Source organism: Tenebrio molitor, chromosome 2 (genome assembly GCF_963966145.1).
Source record: "Tenebrio molitor chromosome 2, icTenMoli1.1, whole genome shotgun sequence".
In the NCBI taxonomy this organism is placed as follows: domain Eukaryota; kingdom Metazoa; phylum Arthropoda; class Insecta; order Coleoptera; family Tenebrionidae; genus Tenebrio; species Tenebrio molitor.
In genome coordinates, this window is record NC_091047.1 from 931,154 (window position 1) to 948,464 (window position 17,311).

General features: G+C 42.1%; 7 protein-coding genes across 9 annotated transcripts; 6 read left to right on the forward strand and 1 right to left on the reverse strand.

Moving 5' to 3' along the window:
* Window positions 1–1,409: 1,409 nt before the first annotated feature.
* Window positions 1,410–3,416, forward strand: LOC138123156 (beta-hexosaminidase subunit alpha-like). The gene is made up of 7 exons (XM_069037716.1): window positions 1,410–1,618; window positions 1,669–1,912; window positions 1,955–2,064; window positions 2,109–2,314; window positions 2,366–2,695; window positions 2,749–2,962; window positions 3,017–3,416. The coding sequence occupies exons 1-7, from the start codon at window positions 1,460–1,462 to the stop codon at window positions 3,371–3,373; spliced, it is 1,620 nt and encodes a 539-aa protein (XP_068893817.1). The 5' UTR covers window positions 1,410–1,459; the 3' UTR covers window positions 3,374–3,416.
* Window positions 3,417–4,334: 918 nt separating this feature from the next.
* LOC138123178 (uncharacterized) lies at window positions 4,335–5,017 on the forward strand. The gene is made up of 2 exons (XM_069037749.1): window positions 4,335–4,634; window positions 4,679–5,017. The coding sequence occupies exons 1-2, from the start codon at window positions 4,371–4,373 to the stop codon at window positions 4,952–4,954; spliced, it is 540 nt and encodes a 179-aa protein (XP_068893850.1). The 5' UTR covers window positions 4,335–4,370; the 3' UTR covers window positions 4,955–5,017.
* Window positions 5,018–5,567: 550 nt separating this feature from the next.
* Window positions 5,568–7,067, reverse strand: LOC138123174 (uncharacterized). The gene is made up of 3 exons (XM_069037744.1): window positions 6,647–7,067; window positions 6,359–6,600; window positions 5,568–6,307 (listed from the first exon to the last, which is right to left on the reverse strand). Exons 1-3 carry the CDS (start codon window positions 6,863–6,865, stop codon window positions 5,902–5,904), a joined length of 867 nt encoding a protein of 288 aa, XP_068893845.1. The 5' UTR covers window positions 6,866–7,067; the 3' UTR covers window positions 5,568–5,901.
* A 281-nt stretch (window positions 7,068–7,348) lies between these two features.
* On the forward strand, window positions 7,349–10,522 carry LOC138123164 (lysosomal acid glucosylceramidase-like). 2 transcript variants are annotated; one of them, XM_069037729.1, is made up of 10 exons: window positions 7,350–7,575; window positions 7,627–7,823; window positions 7,872–8,627; window positions 8,670–9,151; window positions 9,199–9,483; window positions 9,533–9,646; window positions 9,704–9,848; window positions 9,898–9,974; window positions 10,021–10,298; window positions 10,345–10,522. In XM_069037729.1, the coding sequence occupies exons 3-10, from the start codon at window positions 8,591–8,593 to the stop codon at window positions 10,442–10,444; spliced, it is 1,518 nt and encodes a 505-aa protein (XP_068893830.1). In that variant the 5' UTR covers window positions 7,350–7,575; window positions 7,627–7,823; window positions 7,872–8,590; the 3' UTR covers window positions 10,445–10,522. The 2 variants fall into 2 exon arrangements, with proteins under 2 accessions (XP_068893828.1, XP_068893830.1); XM_069037727.1 differs by having other exon boundaries at window positions 7,349–7,575; window positions 9,533–9,848.
* LOC138124982 (uncharacterized) lies at window positions 7,506–8,174 on the forward strand. Its single transcript, XM_069040183.1, has 3 exons — window positions 7,506–7,575; window positions 7,627–7,823; window positions 7,872–8,174. The coding sequence occupies exons 1-3, from the start codon at window positions 7,506–7,508 to the stop codon at window positions 8,172–8,174; spliced, it is 570 nt and encodes a 189-aa protein (XP_068896284.1).
* A 1,674-nt stretch (window positions 10,523–12,196) lies between the features above and the next one.
* LOC138123165 (lysosomal acid glucosylceramidase-like) lies at window positions 12,197–14,189 on the forward strand. Of its 2 annotated transcripts, none has more exons than XM_069037730.1 (7): window positions 12,197–12,336; window positions 12,395–12,876; window positions 12,924–13,202; window positions 13,277–13,390; window positions 13,440–13,661; window positions 13,708–13,988; window positions 14,038–14,189. In XM_069037730.1, exons 1-7 carry the CDS (start codon window positions 12,291–12,293, stop codon window positions 14,135–14,137), a joined length of 1,524 nt encoding a protein of 507 aa, XP_068893831.1. In that variant the 5' UTR covers window positions 12,197–12,290; the 3' UTR covers window positions 14,138–14,189. The 2 variants fall into 2 exon arrangements, with proteins under 2 accessions (XP_068893831.1, XP_068893832.1); XM_069037731.1 differs by having other exon boundaries at window positions 12,203–12,336; window positions 12,407–12,876.
* Window positions 14,190–15,302: 1,113 nt separating this feature from the next.
* Window positions 15,303–17,298, forward strand: LOC138123166 (lysosomal acid glucosylceramidase-like). Its single transcript, XM_069037732.1, has 7 exons — window positions 15,303–15,411; window positions 15,468–15,949; window positions 15,997–16,275; window positions 16,327–16,440; window positions 16,489–16,710; window positions 16,757–17,037; window positions 17,087–17,298. Exons 1-7 carry the CDS (start codon window positions 15,366–15,368, stop codon window positions 17,184–17,186), a joined length of 1,524 nt encoding a protein of 507 aa, XP_068893833.1. The 5' UTR covers window positions 15,303–15,365; the 3' UTR covers window positions 17,187–17,298.
* Window positions 17,299–17,311: the final 13 nt, after the last annotated feature.

Here is a 17,311-nt window from a genome sequence, read left to right on the forward strand (position 1 = left end):
TCTTCTTCTTCAACAGTCAAGTGTCTTGCATTCAGCAAAATTATTATTGATTATAGAAAAACACCTTTATAAAATAAATGTTAATGAAATTGTGACAGTTTTCAAAGTGTTTTTAAAATGAGTTTTACCGCAGCTGAATATGTAATGTGTTTAGCTCTAGGTACCGAAGAAAATAACGCGGCATTTAGCTGCACGGACATACACCATGCGTTTTCCTAATGGAAGGCATCCTAGTGTGAATGTTATTAGGCGTTTTGACCAACGATTGAGAAAAAAAAAGTAACCATGAGAACTACATACGGTAAGTATTTTTTGCAAAATCAAAAAAGATGTGGGCCCACGAGTGCTAAAAAAGGCCCAATTTACACACGAACTCATTAAATCAACTACTATTCTTGTCATACCTTTTTTGTTTTTTTGTTCGACGGGCCCCTTAAAGGCTCCAAATCGCTTAAAATCTTTAAAATTAGCTTGACATTTCGTTTCGACAAGTTGTGACATTTATCAAAATCCGTTTACACAGGAGAATAAAAAAAAAAATTAATCGTGATATTATTTTATCCTCTGAATCACGCCAGATAAGAGCAGCTCGTCAATAACAAGAGCTCCAAACAATAAAATAAGAAAAAAAATTTATTATCAAGATCGCATATTTCATTGTAGATAATTGAAAACGCCTTTTCAATAAAGATTGAAAAAAGATAATTTAATTATGTATTAAATATTTCGGGTAATTGATCATTTTTATTTTTTGCGTACTTAAAAATCATTTTACTAGTTAGAAATCAATAAAGAACACTTTACTCATTAGTCATTAGCAACGCAGTAACAAATTTTAATCGATTTATTTTCGCAATTAATGATTATGGTACAGTTGGTTAAATCGTGAAACAAAAATCTACGTGAAATATCAATGTTAAGGAAGTCCCTTGTTGATGTGTTGTCCGCAGTGTTGACGCTTGAAGTTGACGAAATGTTCTCTTGATTCAGGCCGCTACAAATCCTCTTCGAGGTTTGAATTTTGTTTTGAACCAACAGCGAAAATAATAGCTATGGGGAAGTTACACTTTGCAGCGTGAAGTTTAATTTGAAACACAACGCGCAGCGGAGTGTTTCATAAACTGAGCGTTGCAAAATGTTTCACACACAATTTAAAATGTTAAAAACAATTACTACTTTTCGAATTTTAATGGAACGCACCCAAGAATTGTCAAATGTAAGGTAGAACCGACAGATGATACTGCTATTTTGATTTCTTTAAAGTCACTAGATTAATTGTTATTACATAGAAATAGAAATTATCTTAGTTGATTATCGATTAAAAAAAAACAATTTTAATTGAAAACACAGCAAATCTCCAATCTCGAGATCGATTTCCGAAACTCGGCCCCTATAAATACTCGTAATAACAGTCGAATGGTGGACACAAACTGAGCCAGTCCATCAATAAGAGCACACGATGTTCAAGCTATTTGTAGTCTTGGGGTCAATTCTGGCGTGCTGCTACGCCGTAGGCCCTCTCGTCACCGCGTCGAAGGGTGAAGTATGGCCCAAGCCCCAACAGCAAGAAACGTCCGAGAACTACTTCGTCCTCCAACCCCACACCTTCAGCTTCAAGGTAAAACAAATCTGTCAAATTGTCAGTAGAATTGGTAGCGGAAATTGTAGGGTCCCGTCGACATCGGCTGTCCCGACTTCCTCGATGACGCCTTCACCAGATACTGGACGATTATCGCCACTTCATCGTCTTTGGAGCAGCGAGGGCAGCTCTCCGAAGTGGAAAGACAACCCCAGCAGAAGTTCTGGGAGGCTGATGACAACTTCGTGGGCTACTTGGACAGTCTGAACGTCGAACTGATCGGCGAGTGTGTCAACGAAGCCGTCCTACCGGAACTTGGAGATAACGAAAACTGTGAGTTGGACCGAAAGTGAGAGTTTAATGATCGCCTTTCAGACACTCTCACGATTAGCAGCGAAGAGTCCACTCTCTCGGCGCCTACGATCTGGGGGGTGCTTCGTGGCCTGGAGACTTTTTCCCAGTTGGTCCACGTGGAAAGAGAATCGGTAAGTACCGCTTGGAGAACGGCGAAAATCTAAATCTCTTGTAGCTCGTTGTCAATGCCACCATCATTACCGACTTCCCGAAATTCCCCCATCGAGGACTTCTCCTGGACACTTCGAGGCATTTCCAGCCCGTCTACATCATCTTACAGAATCTGGACGCCATGGCTTACAACAAACTCAACGTTCTGCACTGGCATATCGTCGACGATCCTAGTTTTCCGTACGTGAGTCACACCTACCCCGAGTTGAGGTGAGTAAAAAAGTGCGATCGAGATTCTCTCCGCAGTTGTGTCATTTGCAGTGAAAAAGGCGCTTACCATCCCGTCTCTAAAGTTTACGAACAGAGTGACGTGAGGAAAATCATCGAGTACGCTCGTGTTCGAGGGATTCGAGTGATTCCAGAGTTCGACACTCCCGGTCACGGTGGTTTCACCAGTTCTTGGGGGTTGTCCCACCCCGAGCTGCTGACACCTTGTTACTCCAACGACCAACCCAACGGTCAACTGGGGCCTATGGACCCTACCAAAAATTCCACTTACACCTTCTTGACCAATTTCTACAAGGAGGTCATCGATGTTTTCCCTGATTCATACATCCATGTAGGTGGCGATACAATCGACTTTTCTTGCTGGTAGGTTGTCCTGTTCGTTATTATACTCGTAGTTTAATGGTAATTCCCCACAGGAAGAGCAATCCTGACGTCAACGCTTTCATGAGCGCTAACGATATCTCGTCGTACGAGCAACTCGACGCCTACTTCTTCGAAAATACGGTCAGCATCCTCGACTCGCTCAGCTCAAAGTACCTCGTGCAGCAAGAGGCGTTCCTGTACGGTGCGACTTTGCCGAAGTCTACCGTGGTCCAAGTGATGAAGCTCGGTCTTGACGTTCTCGCCGCGGTAGGTTTCTTCTTTCCCCACGACAAAAAAAAAAATAAATCTGTTGGCTTTTAGTTGACCAAAGCTGACATGTTCGGAATTTACTCTGGCTGTTGGTTGTTGGACAAGCTGTCCGGTGGCGGCGACTGGGAGAAATTCTACAACTGCGAACCTCTGGACTTCGATGGCACGGACGAACAGAAGAAACGAGTTTTGGGTGGAGAGGCTTTGATGTGGGGCGAGATAGTCAACGAGTACATAATCATGCCGAGAGTGTGGCCGAGGGCTAGTGCCGTTGCTGAGAAACTGTGGTCAGCTCAAGACGTTAACGACATTGAAGCGGCCAAACCGAGATTGGAGGAGCACGTTTGCAGGATGAACCGCAGAGGAATCGCGGCTCAACCTCCCAACGGTCCCGGAGTTTGTCTCTAGATTAACGTGTCAACAAATGCAAATAAAATCAGTTTGAAAACAATTTGTGGAGGTGTTTTTTATTTTTTGAAGCGTTTATTACAAAAGGCTTGAAGCGACAGACGCGTTACAAGTGAAAAAAAAATCAAAGCAATTCGTTTGTCAGTGTGATGTGATCACATTACGCTCATGTTTCGTCATCACCTCCCTTTTTTTGGCTAGTCAATTTTTATTGATTTCTCAGGGTAACTACTGGCGCGAGTATACGGGTACAATCCCTGAAGATGCGATCATTGTGGGCCGAAACGTTTACATCGGTCAAGCTTACCTACATCAAGAATGAGAGCTGAATTGTGGTGCAGTGCAAAAATGTACAAGTCTTACGAAATCCTTACTTACATACAGGGTGTTTTTGAAAGTTGTGCAGAAATTTTAACCACGAGCTACTGGCTTCGTGTAGAACTCGGAAAAAATATTTTTAAAAATCTATGTCAGAAAATAAAATGACATTTATTTTTTGAGCTACAATTTTTTTTTTTATTGCTTTTAGTCTTCTACGTTGTTCCACAACCTCGTAGGTAAAATTTCGGCACATTTTAAAAATACACCCTGTATATAATATTTTATAAAACATGAGCCGAGTTTGATCAGTTAGACAATAATAAATCCCGAATCCGACTCTTCTTTGAGTTTTGTAAACTTAATCTTTCGATATTCAATAAATGGTGCGGAATAAAGTTTTAGATTATTATTTTCAAAAAATTCTACCCAAGTACATAGAAAAATATCAAAAGAGAGAAAATTTGAAAAAAAGTGCATTGTTTCTGTAAGAATTTGCAGCAACATTAAAAAATAAATACAAACACAAAGTGAAGCGATAACGATAAAAACTGTACTGTGGGACTCCCAGTGGAGTAAAATTCTTCAATAACACTTCAATGAAATTTCTGACGCAACAACCAACATCGCTCTTTTATCAACTCAGAACTCACTTGTCAAGCATTCAGTACCAAACAAAATGTCAAACCCTCCGCTCCACTTCCTTTTACTCCTGCTCATTCCCTTGGCTTCTTGCACGGACGCCAATTATTACTGGCGCGAATACACCGGAAAAATCCCAGCGGATGCAGTAGTGGGAGGTGCAGACATCAACGGCGAAAACGTCTACATAGGACAAGCTTACGTGAAGAACTCCGGTTTGATACCTGCCCAGATCAACGCCGGTGTGAAAGAAGTGTACGCTCCCATCAAAGGGGCGCAAAAAGTCGACCGACATATCAAAGTAAGTTGAAAGTTAAGATCGTGACCGATGCTAATTTTGTTTAGATTCTTTGCGGCGCGTTGGAGGATTTCGCGTGGGTGCCGACTAACGCCACCAATCTGCATTTGGAGTTGCTGAACAGGCAGGTGGTGATCGGAGGGCACGAAGATGGGTACGGAAGCGTCATCGTGGGACGGATCAGCTACGAGGGGGGCACACAAATTGGGAAAATCAACGCGTTCACCGTGGGGAATTCGCATTTTCGGTGGGTCGATATCCACAAAAAAGAACCAGGAGTTACTAGGTACGACGTCCTGGTGTACCAAAAGAGAAATGAATAATCGTATGGTTTGCAACATGCATGGTGTATTTATTTTTTAAATAAAAATCCAAAATTTGCACTATTTTTAATCAATATTTATAAAAAAAATCGATTTTTACTGGTCAGATGTCCACAATAGTGAGAGAGCAGTTGATTTCTACGAGGTCTTGGTGTATAAAAAGAAATAAAGAAAAAAAATGTTTTTCGATTTTTTCCTTTCAGAAAGTGTAACATCATAGAATGATAAATGAATTCTGTTTACAAAACATGTTTATATCTCATGTTTTAAATATAGAAAATGGATTTCCTACTTTGCTTATCACAGGTCCCAGGAAAAAAAATAATTCTTTGATAACGATGATATAATTTTTTGGACAATTGGCGCCATGACTTTTAATTGTTGGTACTTGCAAAGAAAACTTAACAAAAAATGCTGAGAAAAGAAAAAAATTCATTGATCGTGAATTGTGTTTAATTCGGATTCTACGAAAGGTCCGCCATTAGAAGAGGCATATTTTATGCTCTGTATCAGCATTAATGTGGACAGCCCATGAAGGTACTATTAACCAATGCTGGGTCCATGGGACAGCCCCCCAACAACGAGATCTCCGAAAGGTCAAATAAAAAACGTCTTGCGAAAATGCGTTTTCTCTTGGTTCGTTCAAGGTCACACATTTCGTTGTAGCGAGTTGAAATAACGTTTTTAACAAAAATTATCAAAGTAAATAGTTGACAAATGAAATTAACAATTGTGAAACATTAGTGTTGGAGATAAATGTAGGTATTTGAAAAATAAATTACCTTGAAAATTACAACGCCAAGCACGAAATGCTGCTTTCGCAATGGAAGTTACCGACGATAAATTCAAAACAGAACACTCGATCAAGATAAAAATAGTTAAAGCAAAATTACAACTTCATCACTATTCTTAACGTATTACTTTTTCCAAACTACATAAAAATTAATTCAATTTTTACTGTGCTTCAACGAAATAAAAACGCACGTGCCGATACTTCGAAATCCCAACTTCTCGAACATCCGCTTGGATCTTTCGTTATTCAACATGACGCTGCAGACCGGCCAGTGTCCTTCTTCGGCGATTTCCTTCGACAACACTCTGGTCACCAGACTACCGTACCCTTTCTTCATGTGCTTCTCTTCCGTCTGGAGCATCGCCGGATGACCGAACGCGTGTTTCAGCACCCACGCCACCATTTCGTTTTTACTCTTCAAAAAAACTCCGTACCCACCGTTCGCTTCGATGAACTTACCCAAATAACTGTCGGAACCTGGAAAATTGTGCGGCCACGCCGCACTAACTTGCTGTGCGGCGCTCGGCTCCAGTTTTCTCACAAACACCTCCGGCGGACACCTGGAATTCAGCACTGCTTGAAGCAACCCCATCTACTCCCCCGTGACATACTCCACAGTAAACTGCCGTGCTTGTTCTGGGGGAATTGCATAAAGAAAACACGGATTATCCATCTCCTTCACCAAATTCTTATCCTTGACGAATTGTTGTATCGCAGACATGTGCTTTTCGTGGACGGCAAAAAACATAGTCCTCCGATCGTCGTACTTTATCCGATTGGTTTCCATCAAAGCTCGGTAAAGCGAGGAGCCGTCGTCGTCCAACGTGAAGACGAAAACGTCTTGAGAACAGAACTACACCGGAGTTATCACGCCAAGCACGGTACAACAAAAAACGTACCGATATGTTGGCCACGATGGTACCGTCACTTTTCCAAGTGTCATTCGGTGACCAAAACGTGATCGAGTCGCGGAATTTCTCCGACTGCTTCCATTTCATCGCCGTGTGTACGAAACTCACCATGTAGGGAGCCCAGGGTGCTCTCTCTTCGTACAGAGCGGCCAACTGTGGTAACTGCACGGCTCTGATTTCGCAAAGAACATCTCCTCCTTCACTCATGACGTACACTTATGAAAATGTGCCAACTAGACGCAGGCTAAACACTCGCACTAACGTAATGAACACTAATTACCCGAGAACGCAGATCAAGATCAAAATTGCAGAACAAATTTATCCAATTATTATATCACGTGATATAATAATCACTGATAACGGTTGCTTAGATTGACGTAGAGTGATCACATTGAAACCAATTAAGTAATTCAAACAGTTTTACACCCACTTAAAGTTTAAATTTAGTGTGTTGGTTATGCAACCAGTTATACACAAATACGTCAATTGCAAAATTTATCTTCCAATCTAGTCTTTTTGATACTTTTATGAACTTAAAACTGTTCTTCGCCAGCACGGTCGCTGGAGCATCACATTAAGAAAAATTTTGTCTATTTTGTCAATAGTACAACAATGTTATGAGTCTTGGTATGTTCACCAAGTAATTTTTCATCTGTTCTCTTGGTTTTAAATTAGACAGAGTCGTTTGACATATTTATAATGTTAAAAGTTAACCGAATGCAATTTCCAACACAATGTGATTTACATTCCGCCGGTTTTCCCACCTGTCTTGGGCAAACAAAAAATAATCATGACGGCAAGAGTCACTAAACTGCAGCCTTCGCAAACAGTTCTTTGCCACCTCAGGATGCCACTGTACACTGTTGCGCTGATTCTCTTCATAATCGGCGTCCAAGACGCTGCTTGTTATCAACGAGGTAAGAATAACAAAGTAGAAGTAACAATATGATTGATTAATTGTAATTCAGATTATTTTTGGCGCGAGTACACCGGATCTGTTCCTGAAGACGCCATCGTGGGAGGTCAAGACATCAACGGGAAAGACATCTACATCGGACAAGCCTACGTCAGAAACGAAGGTTTGATACCTGTGAGGATCAGCGCAGGTGTGAGACAAGTCCACGCCCCCATCAGGGGAGTAAAAAATGTCGACACTTATACCAAGGTGAGCCTCTAAAATGTACAGAAAAGAGTATGACAAGTACTCGTTTAGATACTATGCGGCCCCCAACAAAACTTCTTCTGGACGGCGGCTAACCGCACCGATCTTCATCTGTTACTGATCAACAAGCACGCCGTACTGGGAGGACACGAAGACGGGGGAGGTATACTGAACGTGGGGCGGATCAGTCACGAGAGCGAGGTCAAGATCGGGAAAGTGACCGCTTACAGTACCGGAAATGCATATTTTTACTTCAGTAACAAAGGCAAAGAAGAACGAGTAAACTCTTACGAAATTCTTTTGTACAACGACAACAGCGTCGATGTTAGGTTTAAAGCATTGACAAACAAATAATCTGGTCACAGTTTTGTCAATGTCAGTTGAGTTGTAAGAATAAAAACAAACGAATTTGAATCATTACCTAGGGCAATGGCACGGCGTTATCTGCACGGCTCGATATTGACCCACAAACCGACCTACATCCTCTCCGATAAAGAAAATCGCGACCCGAATGACGTTCGATTGGAATGTTAAACGTAAATTACACGTTTACGCACCTTTGATCTCTGTTCCTGCTGCGTACCGCATTTAATTTTTGATGTGTTAGTCATGGTACGATTCGTACCACCGCACACTTGCATAACGTCCAAAGTATAATAAGTGGTTATGGAGACAATTGTCTTCCATCACCATTAACAAGCACTATTTCCAAATATATAGCATCTGCCCGACGATTCGATTAGTACGTGTGAAAGTCGTGGTACCACATCATGTTGACAATTTTGCTGTTCCTGGGGGTGCTAACAGGTGAGAACTCGACGAAACACTTCCGAAAATAATCCCAAGTAGGAGGCAGAGTCGCCGAAGAGTGCCACAGGAGGGACTACGGAAATGGCGGCCACGTGTGCGTTTGCACTTCGACACGGTGCGATACAGTACCGAGACCCACGCCGGTAGCGCGACCCAATTTTCTCAGGTATACCTCGAACAAGGCCGGTTTGAGGTTCGAAAAGTCGACGGGAAGCTTCATCACGACGGATCGACTCTTCGACAACAAGATTGTCGTAAATGCGAACGACAAGTACCAGACGATGATGGGTTGGGGCGGCGCTTTTACTGATTTCACAGGAATTAACATCAATTCTCTGGACGAACAAGCACAGGACAAGTTGTTAGAGTCCTACTTTTCTGATCACGGGATTGAGTACAACTTGTGTCGTGTGCCGATAGGTAGTACCGATTTTTCCAAACGCGCCTACTCCTACGCAGACAGCCACGCGGATGCGAAATTGACACACTTCAAATTGGCTCCGGAAGATTTTCAGTTTAAAGTAGAGCGAGACCAGTGGGTTGGGTTTTCAGTACTGATGGGTTTCAGATTCCGTTCATCCAAAGGGCGAAAAATTTGAGCCAAGGGAAGTTGGAGTTGTTCGCCTCGGCATGGGCGGCTCCCAAATGGATGAAAACCAACGGACAGTACGCGGGTTTTGGGTTCTTGCACGAGAACATGTACCAAGCGTGGGTCGAGTACTACGTCAAGTTTTTGGACAGCTATCAAGAGCAAGGGATCGAGTTTTGGGGATTGACCACTGGAAACGAACCCAGTTTGGGGATTATTCCCTTGATCAAAATCAGTTCGGTGGGGTGGTTACCCAAAATAATGGTACTACAATGTGTACCATTTAGAGTGTTGCTGAATTTGAGTCTTTTAGGAGACTTGGATTCGGTGCAATTTGAGCCCCACAATCAGAAACTCTAGCCACTCGGCGATTAAAATTATCACGTTAGACGATCAAAGATTCTTTTTGCCTTGGTTTGTCAACATCGTAACCAAGTTCAGGTATTTCTTGAGGTACCAAATGGTTCACCGTCTATTATTTCAGGTTTTCAAACACAGAACCACGAGAGACTACGTCGACGGAATCGCCGTCCATTGGTACTATGACACTACATTTCCACCGAGTTTGCTCAGAAAGACCCACGAGAATTTCCCCGAAAAATTTGTTCTAGCAACTGAAGCTTGTCTCGGTAAACACATTCAAGTGGTGACTTTTCGGTATCTAAAACTGATCAATAGGTAACAAACCTGGACAGAAGGATGTGGATTTGGGGTCTTGGCAACGCGGGGAACGATACGCTGCAAATATCATCGAGGTACTGCCACAAATACAAACTACGCGGGTCATTTTTTTTTTCATAGGATGTCAACCACTGGATCACCGGTTGGGTGGACTGGAACATGGCTCTAAACTTGAAAGGAGGACCCACCTACAGCAGCAATTTCATCGATTCGCCCATCATAGTCAACTCTTCTGCCAACGAGTTTTACAAGCAGCCCATGTACTACAATCTGGGACATTTTTCTAAATTCGTCCCGAGAGGGTCTGTCAGGCTTGGGTCGACTGGTTTCGACAACCAGGTCCCAGTCGCTGCTTTCAGAAGACCAGACAATGGTACAATTGTTGTGATTTTGAACAAGTAAGTGCGAATATCTAAGAAGTAATGATGCATCGACACATTGCAGGAAAGAACAAGTGGTACCGATCACTGTAGTCGATGATTCGAGAGGGAGTGCTCCAATCGAGCTGAGTGAACGGTCCATCAGTACCTTCTTGTATTGGTAAACTCTCATTTACCATTGACAGTCCTTATCAACGAATAATTTTGTATTTTACATTTTTGTTCACAATAAACTATCAGTTATTTTAATATTGTTTTTTGGTGACTTTTCCCATTACCATTATAAGTTCTATCACACTTTTTTATTATTTCAGTACTTAAAAAAAAACCAAATTGCCATGCAAATAACGTGATATGCATATATGTAAAACATTGAAAGTTGACCCCTAATACCTTTCCACAAGGTCAAAAGGTTTTCTTATCATGAGCGGACATTACTTTCTCTCTGTGGGTACTCCAAGTACCTCATTGAACCTAGTAGTACACTCTTTTGTTCATGAAGTACTAGAACTAACCCCAAACAAAGACTTCTTATTTTTGTTGTTGTTTTATACTTCGTGACGAAATCGTTATCAGCTGTATTTAAAAATTTATCAAAAATAACTTCAAGTTTACTCAAAGGCCATTTTGAAAAATACAGGGTGGTCCCGATATAACCTGCCAGAAGAAATCCAGTAATAGGTGACGATGAGTAGAACTCATACACAAAAAAAGTTTCTAATAAAAGTCTTTTCGTTTTCGAGATAAAAATAATTGAAAATTTGGTCAAAATTTGCTGTACGCTAATGAGTTCATCAGTTTTAAAAAGGTAATTCTGGTTACTTGGCTGCGATTTCTTTAGCAACGGTACCTGCAACACCTATGACATTTGTCAAGTTTAATTTTAAATTTGCGAATCCTTTAAAAAGTTATGAAATTCACGAAACAAGAATACGCCGATTTGCATTTACTCTATGGCGAAGCACGTGGTAATTCAAGACCGGCAAGGCTACCATACGGCGAGCGTTTTCCTGAAGGAGTCCTTCCGTCCCGTTGTACTTTTGTGGAGCTACATCTGCATTTATGTGAGGTTGGTTCTGACTGATTCCAATACGATGGCGTCCCCGATCCTCCATTTAACCCCTCTGGATTTTAATTTTTGGGGCCACACGAAAGATTTGGTATACGAAGTTGAAATAAATACAAAAAGCCAACTCCAGAAACGCGACACAGCTGCCGCGAACCAGATTCGTAAAAACCCAGAAATGCTGAATTCTGTTTATGAAAATTGGTACCGGCGCGGCGTACTCAAATGTGCTTAAATGCCAACGGAAGGCACACAGAACATTTATTATAAAATAATGTTTCTAGTCTAGTTTACCTTTCATTAGTTAGTAGATATTCTCAGTTAGAGTTGAAAGTACGAATATGTAAAGTGTAAATAAATTTATTCAATACATTATTTTGGCTATTTAACCACAATTAAGACGATACTCTTATTACACAGTTCTTCCACAATTTTGCACACACTATCTCTACATTTATTTACACATTGAGGAACACCACTTTATTTATTACTCATTCATCTCAGTCTACAAAATCAGCTTTTGTACTTAAATAAGCTGGTGAATTAACGCACACAGTGTCCAGCGTTTTCAATAAATGTCATTAATTTGATTTAGTTTGTCAGATTTGAGATTTGTCATAAACGATACAGGTACCTATGTTGCTTAGATACTGTCATCCTTACAAACACCAACAATTAATTCCTGAGTAGGTACGTATTTTTGTGGTCAGCAGCGTCGAATGGGTGTGGATAGGGGTTAATTTATCCCCATTATTTTGGACCTAACGAAGGGGGGTTTTTTGGACTTGTTAGATCCTTCTAATGACCCAGAATTTTTTTGGCAGGTTATATCGGGACCACCCTGTATAACAATGACCATCAAATTGTTTACGCGACTGCTGATATCATTTTACATGTAATTAAACCAAAAGTTTTACCGTTACCACTTGGTAACACGCGTAGCAATGAGAACAAGAGTGATGGTCGTTTTCTTTTTACTTTCCTGCTTAGGTAAATACAAGTAGTAACTAACTATCTGATCGAGAAACATTATTAATATCTTGAACAGTACTTTCTGCAGCCGACGAGGAATGTCTGAAAAGGGATTACGGTAACGGCGGCCACGTCTGCGTTTGCAACTCGGACCACTGCGACACCGTCTCAGAACCAGAAAGTGTTGAGCAAGGCCAGTACCTCATCTACACCTCCAACCAAGCCGGCTTGAGATTCAAGAAAGACAGTGGAGAATTCGAATCGTCGAGCTCTTCAGACAACACAATTCGCATAGACCCTGAACAACAATTCCAGAAGATTTTGGGGTTCGGTGGAGCTTTCAGTGATTCGACTGGCAAAAATATCCAATCTTTGGACGAAAAAGCTCAAAAGAAGCTGATGGAGTCGTACTTTTCCCGAGACGGGATTCAGTACAATTTGTGCAGGGTACCAATAGGTGGTACTGATTTTTCAGACCGACCCTACTCCTACGACGACGGCGACGAAGACCCCGAGTTGAAAAATTTTGAACTGGCACCGGAAGATTTTAAATACAAAGTAAAAAGTGTCGAAGTGTTTGCAAGTTTGTTTATCACGTCTTTCAGATTCCTTACATTTCGCAAGCTATGCATTTAACAGAAGGTGGACTGAGACTCTTCGGCTCGACTTGGACCGTTCCCAAGTGGATCACGACCAACGGGGAGTACGTCGGTGGGTACGTGCGCAAAAGTATGTATCAAACGTGGGCGAACTACTTCGTCAAGTTTCTGGAAGAGTACGACAAGAGGGGGATAGACTTTTGGGGCGTCACCACGCAAAACGAGCCCAGCAGTGCGATGACATCCGATGAGATCAACTCGGTCGGATGGACCTCCATGGAAATGGTAAGTAGAAGAGACCTGTTCTGTCAAATCTGCAAACATAGAGTACCAGTTTTGTCAAATCTGCAAACTTGCAGAGTATTTGGATCAGAGAGAATCTGGGTCCGGCGTTGCGAAACTCCAAATATTCAGACATCAAGTTGATGATGTTGGACGACCAAAAGCTGTGGCTGACGTGGTACGTCAACGCTGTAAGTACCGAAGTAAGTACGAAATGAGAGTCAACTCAAAAATCGACAGGTCTTGTCCAACAACAAAACATTGGACTACGTTGACGGCATCGCCATCCACTGGTACATGGGCATGGTAGCTCCACCGACTATGATGGTCCAAACCCACAAGAATTACCCAGACCTGTTCATGTTGTCCACTGAGGCGTGTAACGGTTTTGAAGAAGACTCCCCAGCAACATCTCTGGGTTCGTGGAAGCGCGGAGAGTTCTACTCTACCGACATAATGGAGGTACGACGCGTACCGCACACCAACACCTCTCTAATTTCTTTCGCAGGACCTGCTCAACTGGGTGGGAGGTTGGATCGACTGGAACATGGCCTTGGACGAAACCGGTGGTCCCACCTACATCAGCAATTTCGTCGATTCGCCCATCATAGTCAACGCTTCGGCCAACGAGTTTTACAAGCAACCCATGTTCTACCATCTTGGACACTTTTCTAAATTCATACCACCAGATTCTGTTCACATCGCCGCAGAGTCGAATTTCAAGGGCGACGTTTTGGTTCTAGCTTGCAAAAGACCAGACGGTACCATCGTGGTGGTTATTCTAAACAAGTAAGTCGATTTTGGTTTGAATTGTAGGTAGTAGAATTGCGTGTTTTAGGAGAGACAGTGAAGTACCGGTGAGCATAGTCGACGGAGAAAGAGGTACCGCACAGATAGACATCAGTGAAAGGTCCATCAACACGATAATGTACAGATGATGCTTCAATTTGTTGATGTGTACAGTAAAGAAATAAATTCTGTTTCGATAAATGTTTTGTTTTAGTTTGTCAAGTAGAAACAAAAAAAACCGCACTGGTACTATCTTCGATATTAAATTTGGCACAAAAAAAAGTTTATCAAATATGTATACCAAAATATGGGTGTAAAATTTAATTCTTAGGCAGTTCCGCCTTATTAGACATGTTGTTGGATATCGCTCAACTCTCATTATTTACTCAGGAATATACTCTGGAGGTTTTAAGCATTGAAGGCACTCATTTCATAGCCCAGGTTGCCCAAAACTGATATCCTCCAGTTACCAAAACACCTGGTAATTGTTTTTTTATCACCGGCTATCACAAGCCTAATTCACTGCACCACTTCCGAGGCTACAAATTATTCATCTCTTTCCGAGTACAAAAATCGGTGTCGCCACCTCAACATGTCGTTTTCCTTTCGCAATACCCTCGTCATGTTGTCGGTTTCCTCTTTTTTCTATTGATTTTTCCTGGTGATTAGACGCGACACCAAAACCAAAAAACCAAATTAGTTCGCAGGAAGTTTGAAGAGCCAAGAGTGTGCAAGCAGAGACTACGGACACGATGGTACCGTTTCCGTGTGCAACCTGACCCATTGCTACCCAATCCCGAGACCCGAAATAGCATAACGACCCCAACTTATCGTCTACTCGTCCAACAGAGTTGGGTTGAGATTTCAGCAGTTGAGGCAAAGAGCTCCGTTTTGGGTTCCAACGGGTGGTACCACCTTTTCGTTCCATGCTTACTCCTAAAGAAGACACAGTTGAACAACTTTCAACATTACCATTATAAGTTCCATCACAATTTTTATTACTTTAGTACGTTTTAAAAAACAAGTTGCCTTAGAAATAACGCGATATTACTTCCTGTCTATGAGTACTCTAAGTTGGTCTTAACTCTCGTTGAACCTAGTATAGTACACTTTTCTTATTTATGAAGTATTAGATCTAACTGCCAAAAAAGACAAAACACTAGCATAATACTAATTTCTTATTTTTGTCGTTTTCTATCGTTCTTCTATCGTAATCAGCTGCAATTAAAAAAGTTACCTTCAAGCACTCCAAAAACATTTAAAATTTAAAGTGGAGGCTATAACAATGGCCATGAAGTTTTTTACGCAAAAGCTGATATCATTTTACGTGTCATTAAAACCAAAGGTTTCGGTTACCATTTGGCAACACGTATAGAAATGAGAACTGTAGTGGTGGTTGTTTTCTTCTTGCCTTTCTGGGCAGGTAAATACAAGCACTTGATCGGAAAACATAATTAATGCCATAAACTTACTTAACAGTACTTTCTGGAGCCGACGAGGAATGTCTGAAAAGGGATTACGGCAACGGCGGCCACGTCTGCGTTTGCAACTCGGACCACTGCGACACCGTCTCAGAGCCAGAAAGTATTGAGCAAGGCCAGTACCTCATCTACACCTCCAACAAAGCCGGCTTGAGATTCAAGAAAGACAGTGGAGAATTCGAATCGTCGGGCTCTTCAGACAACGCAATTCGCATAGACCCTGAGCAAGAATTCCAGAAGATTTTGGGGTTCGGTGGATCTTTCACTGATTCGACTGGCAAAAACATTCAATCTTTGGACGAAAGAGTTCAGAAGAAGCTGATGGAGTCGTATTTTTCCAAAGATGGGAATCAGTACAATTTATGCAGGGTACCAATAGGTGGTACCGATTTTTCAGACCGACCGTACTCCTACGACGACGGCGATGAAGACCCTGAGTTGAAAAATTTTGAGCTGGCACCGGAAGATTTTAAATATAAAGTAAAAAGCGTCGGAGTGTTTGCAAGTTTGTTTATCACGTCTTTCAGATTCCTTACATTTCGCAAGCTATGAATTTAAGAGAAGGTGGACTGAGACTCTTCGGCTCGACTTGGACCGTTCCCAAGTGGATCAAGACCAACGGGGAGTACGTCGGTGGCTACGTGCGCAAGAGTATGTATCAAACGTGGGCGAACTACTTCGTCAAGTTTCTGGAAGAGTACGACAAGAAGGGGATACCATTTTGGGGAGTCACCACGCAAAACGAACCCAGCGTCTTGATGTTGTCCAAACAGATCAACTCGGCCGGATGGACCTCCATGGAAATGGTAAGTAGAAGAGGTCGACACCAGTTTTGTCAAAATCTGGTAAACTTGCAGAGTATTTGGATCAGAGAGAATCTGGGTCCGGCGTTGCGAAACTCCAAATATTCAGACATCAAGTTGATGATCTTGGACGACCAAAAGCTGTGGCTGACGTGGTACATCAACGCGGTAAGTACCGACGTACGTACGAATTGAGAGTCACGGAAAAATCGACAGGTCTTGTCCAACAACAAAACATTGGACTACGTTGACGGCATCGCCTTCCACTGGTACATGGGCATGGTAGCCCCGCCGAGTCTGATGGTCCAAACCCACAAGAATTACCCAGACCTGTTCATGTTGTCCACTGAAGCGTGTAACGGTTTTGAAGCAGACTCCCCGGCGACATCTCTGGGTTCGTGGAGGCGCGGAGAGTTCTACTCCACCGACATAATGGAGGTACGACGCGTACCGCACACCAACACCTCTCTAATTTCTTTCGCAGGACCTCCTCAACTGGGTGGGCGGTTGGGTCGACTGGAACATGGTCTTGGACGAAACCGGAGGTCCCACCTACATCAGCAATTTCGTCGATTCGGCCATCATAGTCAACGCTTCGGCCAACGAGTTTTACAAGCAACCCATGTTCTACCATCTTGGACACTTTTCGAAATTCATACCTCCAGATTCTGTTCACATCGCGGCAGAGTCGGATTTCGACGGCGACGTTTTGGTTCTAGCTTGCAAAAGACCAGACGGTACTATCGTGGTGGTTATTCTGAACAAGTAAGTCGATTTTGGTTTGAATTGTAGGTAGTAGAATTGCGTGTTTTAGGAGAGACAATGAAGTACCCGTTAGCATAGTCGACGGAGAAAGAGGTACCGCACAGATAGACATCAGTGAAAGGTCCATCAACACCATAATATACAGATGATGCTTCAATTTGCTGATGTAAAGAAATAAATTCTGTTTCAATAAATATTTTGTTTTAATTTGACAAGTAGAAACAACACACTGGTACTATATATTATTCCGATTCATTGGACATGTTGTTGGGTA

Coding starts and splice junctions, on each gene's coding strand:
- LOC138123166 (XM_069037732.1), top strand. CDS start 15,366: ATGAGAACTGTAGTGGTGGTTGTTTTCTTCTTGCCTTTCTGGGCAG. Junction 16,441..16,488: donor TGACGTGGTACATCAACGCG/GTAAGTACCGAC, acceptor AAAAATCGACAG/GTCTTGTCCAACAACAAAAC. Junction 16,711..16,756: donor ACTCCACCGACATAATGGAG/GTACGACGCGTA, acceptor TTTCTTTCGCAG/GACCTCCTCAACTGGGTGGG.
- LOC138123174 (XM_069037744.1), bottom strand. CDS start 6,865: ATGAGTGAAGGAGGAGATGTTCTTTGCGAAATCAGAGCCGTGCAGTTA. Junction 6,601..6,646: donor CCATCGTGGCCAACATATCG/GTACGTTTTTTG, acceptor ACTCCGGTGTAG/TTCTGTTCTCAAGACGTTTT. Junction 6,308..6,358: donor GCACGGCAGTTTACTGTGGA/GTATGTCACGGG, acceptor GCTGAATTCCAG/GTGTCCGCCGGAGGTGTTTG.
- LOC138123165 (XM_069037730.1), top strand. CDS start 12,291: ATGAGAACAAGAGTGATGGTCGTTTTCTTTTTACTTTCCTGCTTAG. Junction 13,203..13,276: donor GATGGACCTCCATGGAAATG/GTAAGTAGAAGA, acceptor GCAAACTTGCAG/AGTATTTGGATCAGAGAGAA. Junction 13,391..13,439: donor TGACGTGGTACGTCAACGCT/GTAAGTACCGAA, acceptor AAAAATCGACAG/GTCTTGTCCAACAACAAAAC.
- LOC138123178 (XM_069037749.1), top strand. CDS start 4,371: ATGTCAAACCCTCCGCTCCACTTCCTTTTACTCCTGCTCATTCCCTTG. Junction 4,635..4,678: donor AAGTCGACCGACATATCAAA/GTAAGTTGAAAG, acceptor AATTTTGTTTAG/ATTCTTTGCGGCGCGTTGGA.
- LOC138124982 (XM_069040183.1), top strand. CDS start 7,506: ATGCCACTGTACACTGTTGCGCTGATTCTCTTCATAATCGGCGTCCAA. Junction 7,576..7,626: donor CGCTGCTTGTTATCAACGAG/GTAAGAATAACA, acceptor ATTGTAATTCAG/ATTATTTTTGGCGCGAGTAC. Junction 7,824..7,871: donor ATGTCGACACTTATACCAAG/GTGAGCCTCTAA, acceptor GTACTCGTTTAG/ATACTATGCGGCCCCCAACA.
- LOC138123156 (XM_069037716.1), top strand. CDS start 1,460: ATGTTCAAGCTATTTGTAGTCTTGGGGTCAATTCTGGCGTGCTGCTAC. Junction 1,619..1,668: donor CCCACACCTTCAGCTTCAAG/GTAAAACAAATC, acceptor CGGAAATTGTAG/GGTCCCGTCGACATCGGCTG. Junction 2,696..2,748: donor ACAATCGACTTTTCTTGCTG/GTAGGTTGTCCT, acceptor AATTCCCCACAG/GAAGAGCAATCCTGACGTCA.
- LOC138123164 (XM_069037727.1), top strand. CDS start 8,591: ATGTTGACAATTTTGCTGTTCCTGGGGGTGCTAACAG. Junction 8,628..8,669: donor GTTCCTGGGGGTGCTAACAG/GTGAGAACTCGA, acceptor AATCCCAAGTAG/GAGGCAGAGTCGCCGAAGAG. Junction 9,152..9,198: donor CGGAAGATTTTCAGTTTAAA/GTAGAGCGAGAC, acceptor GATGGGTTTCAG/ATTCCGTTCATCCAAAGGGC.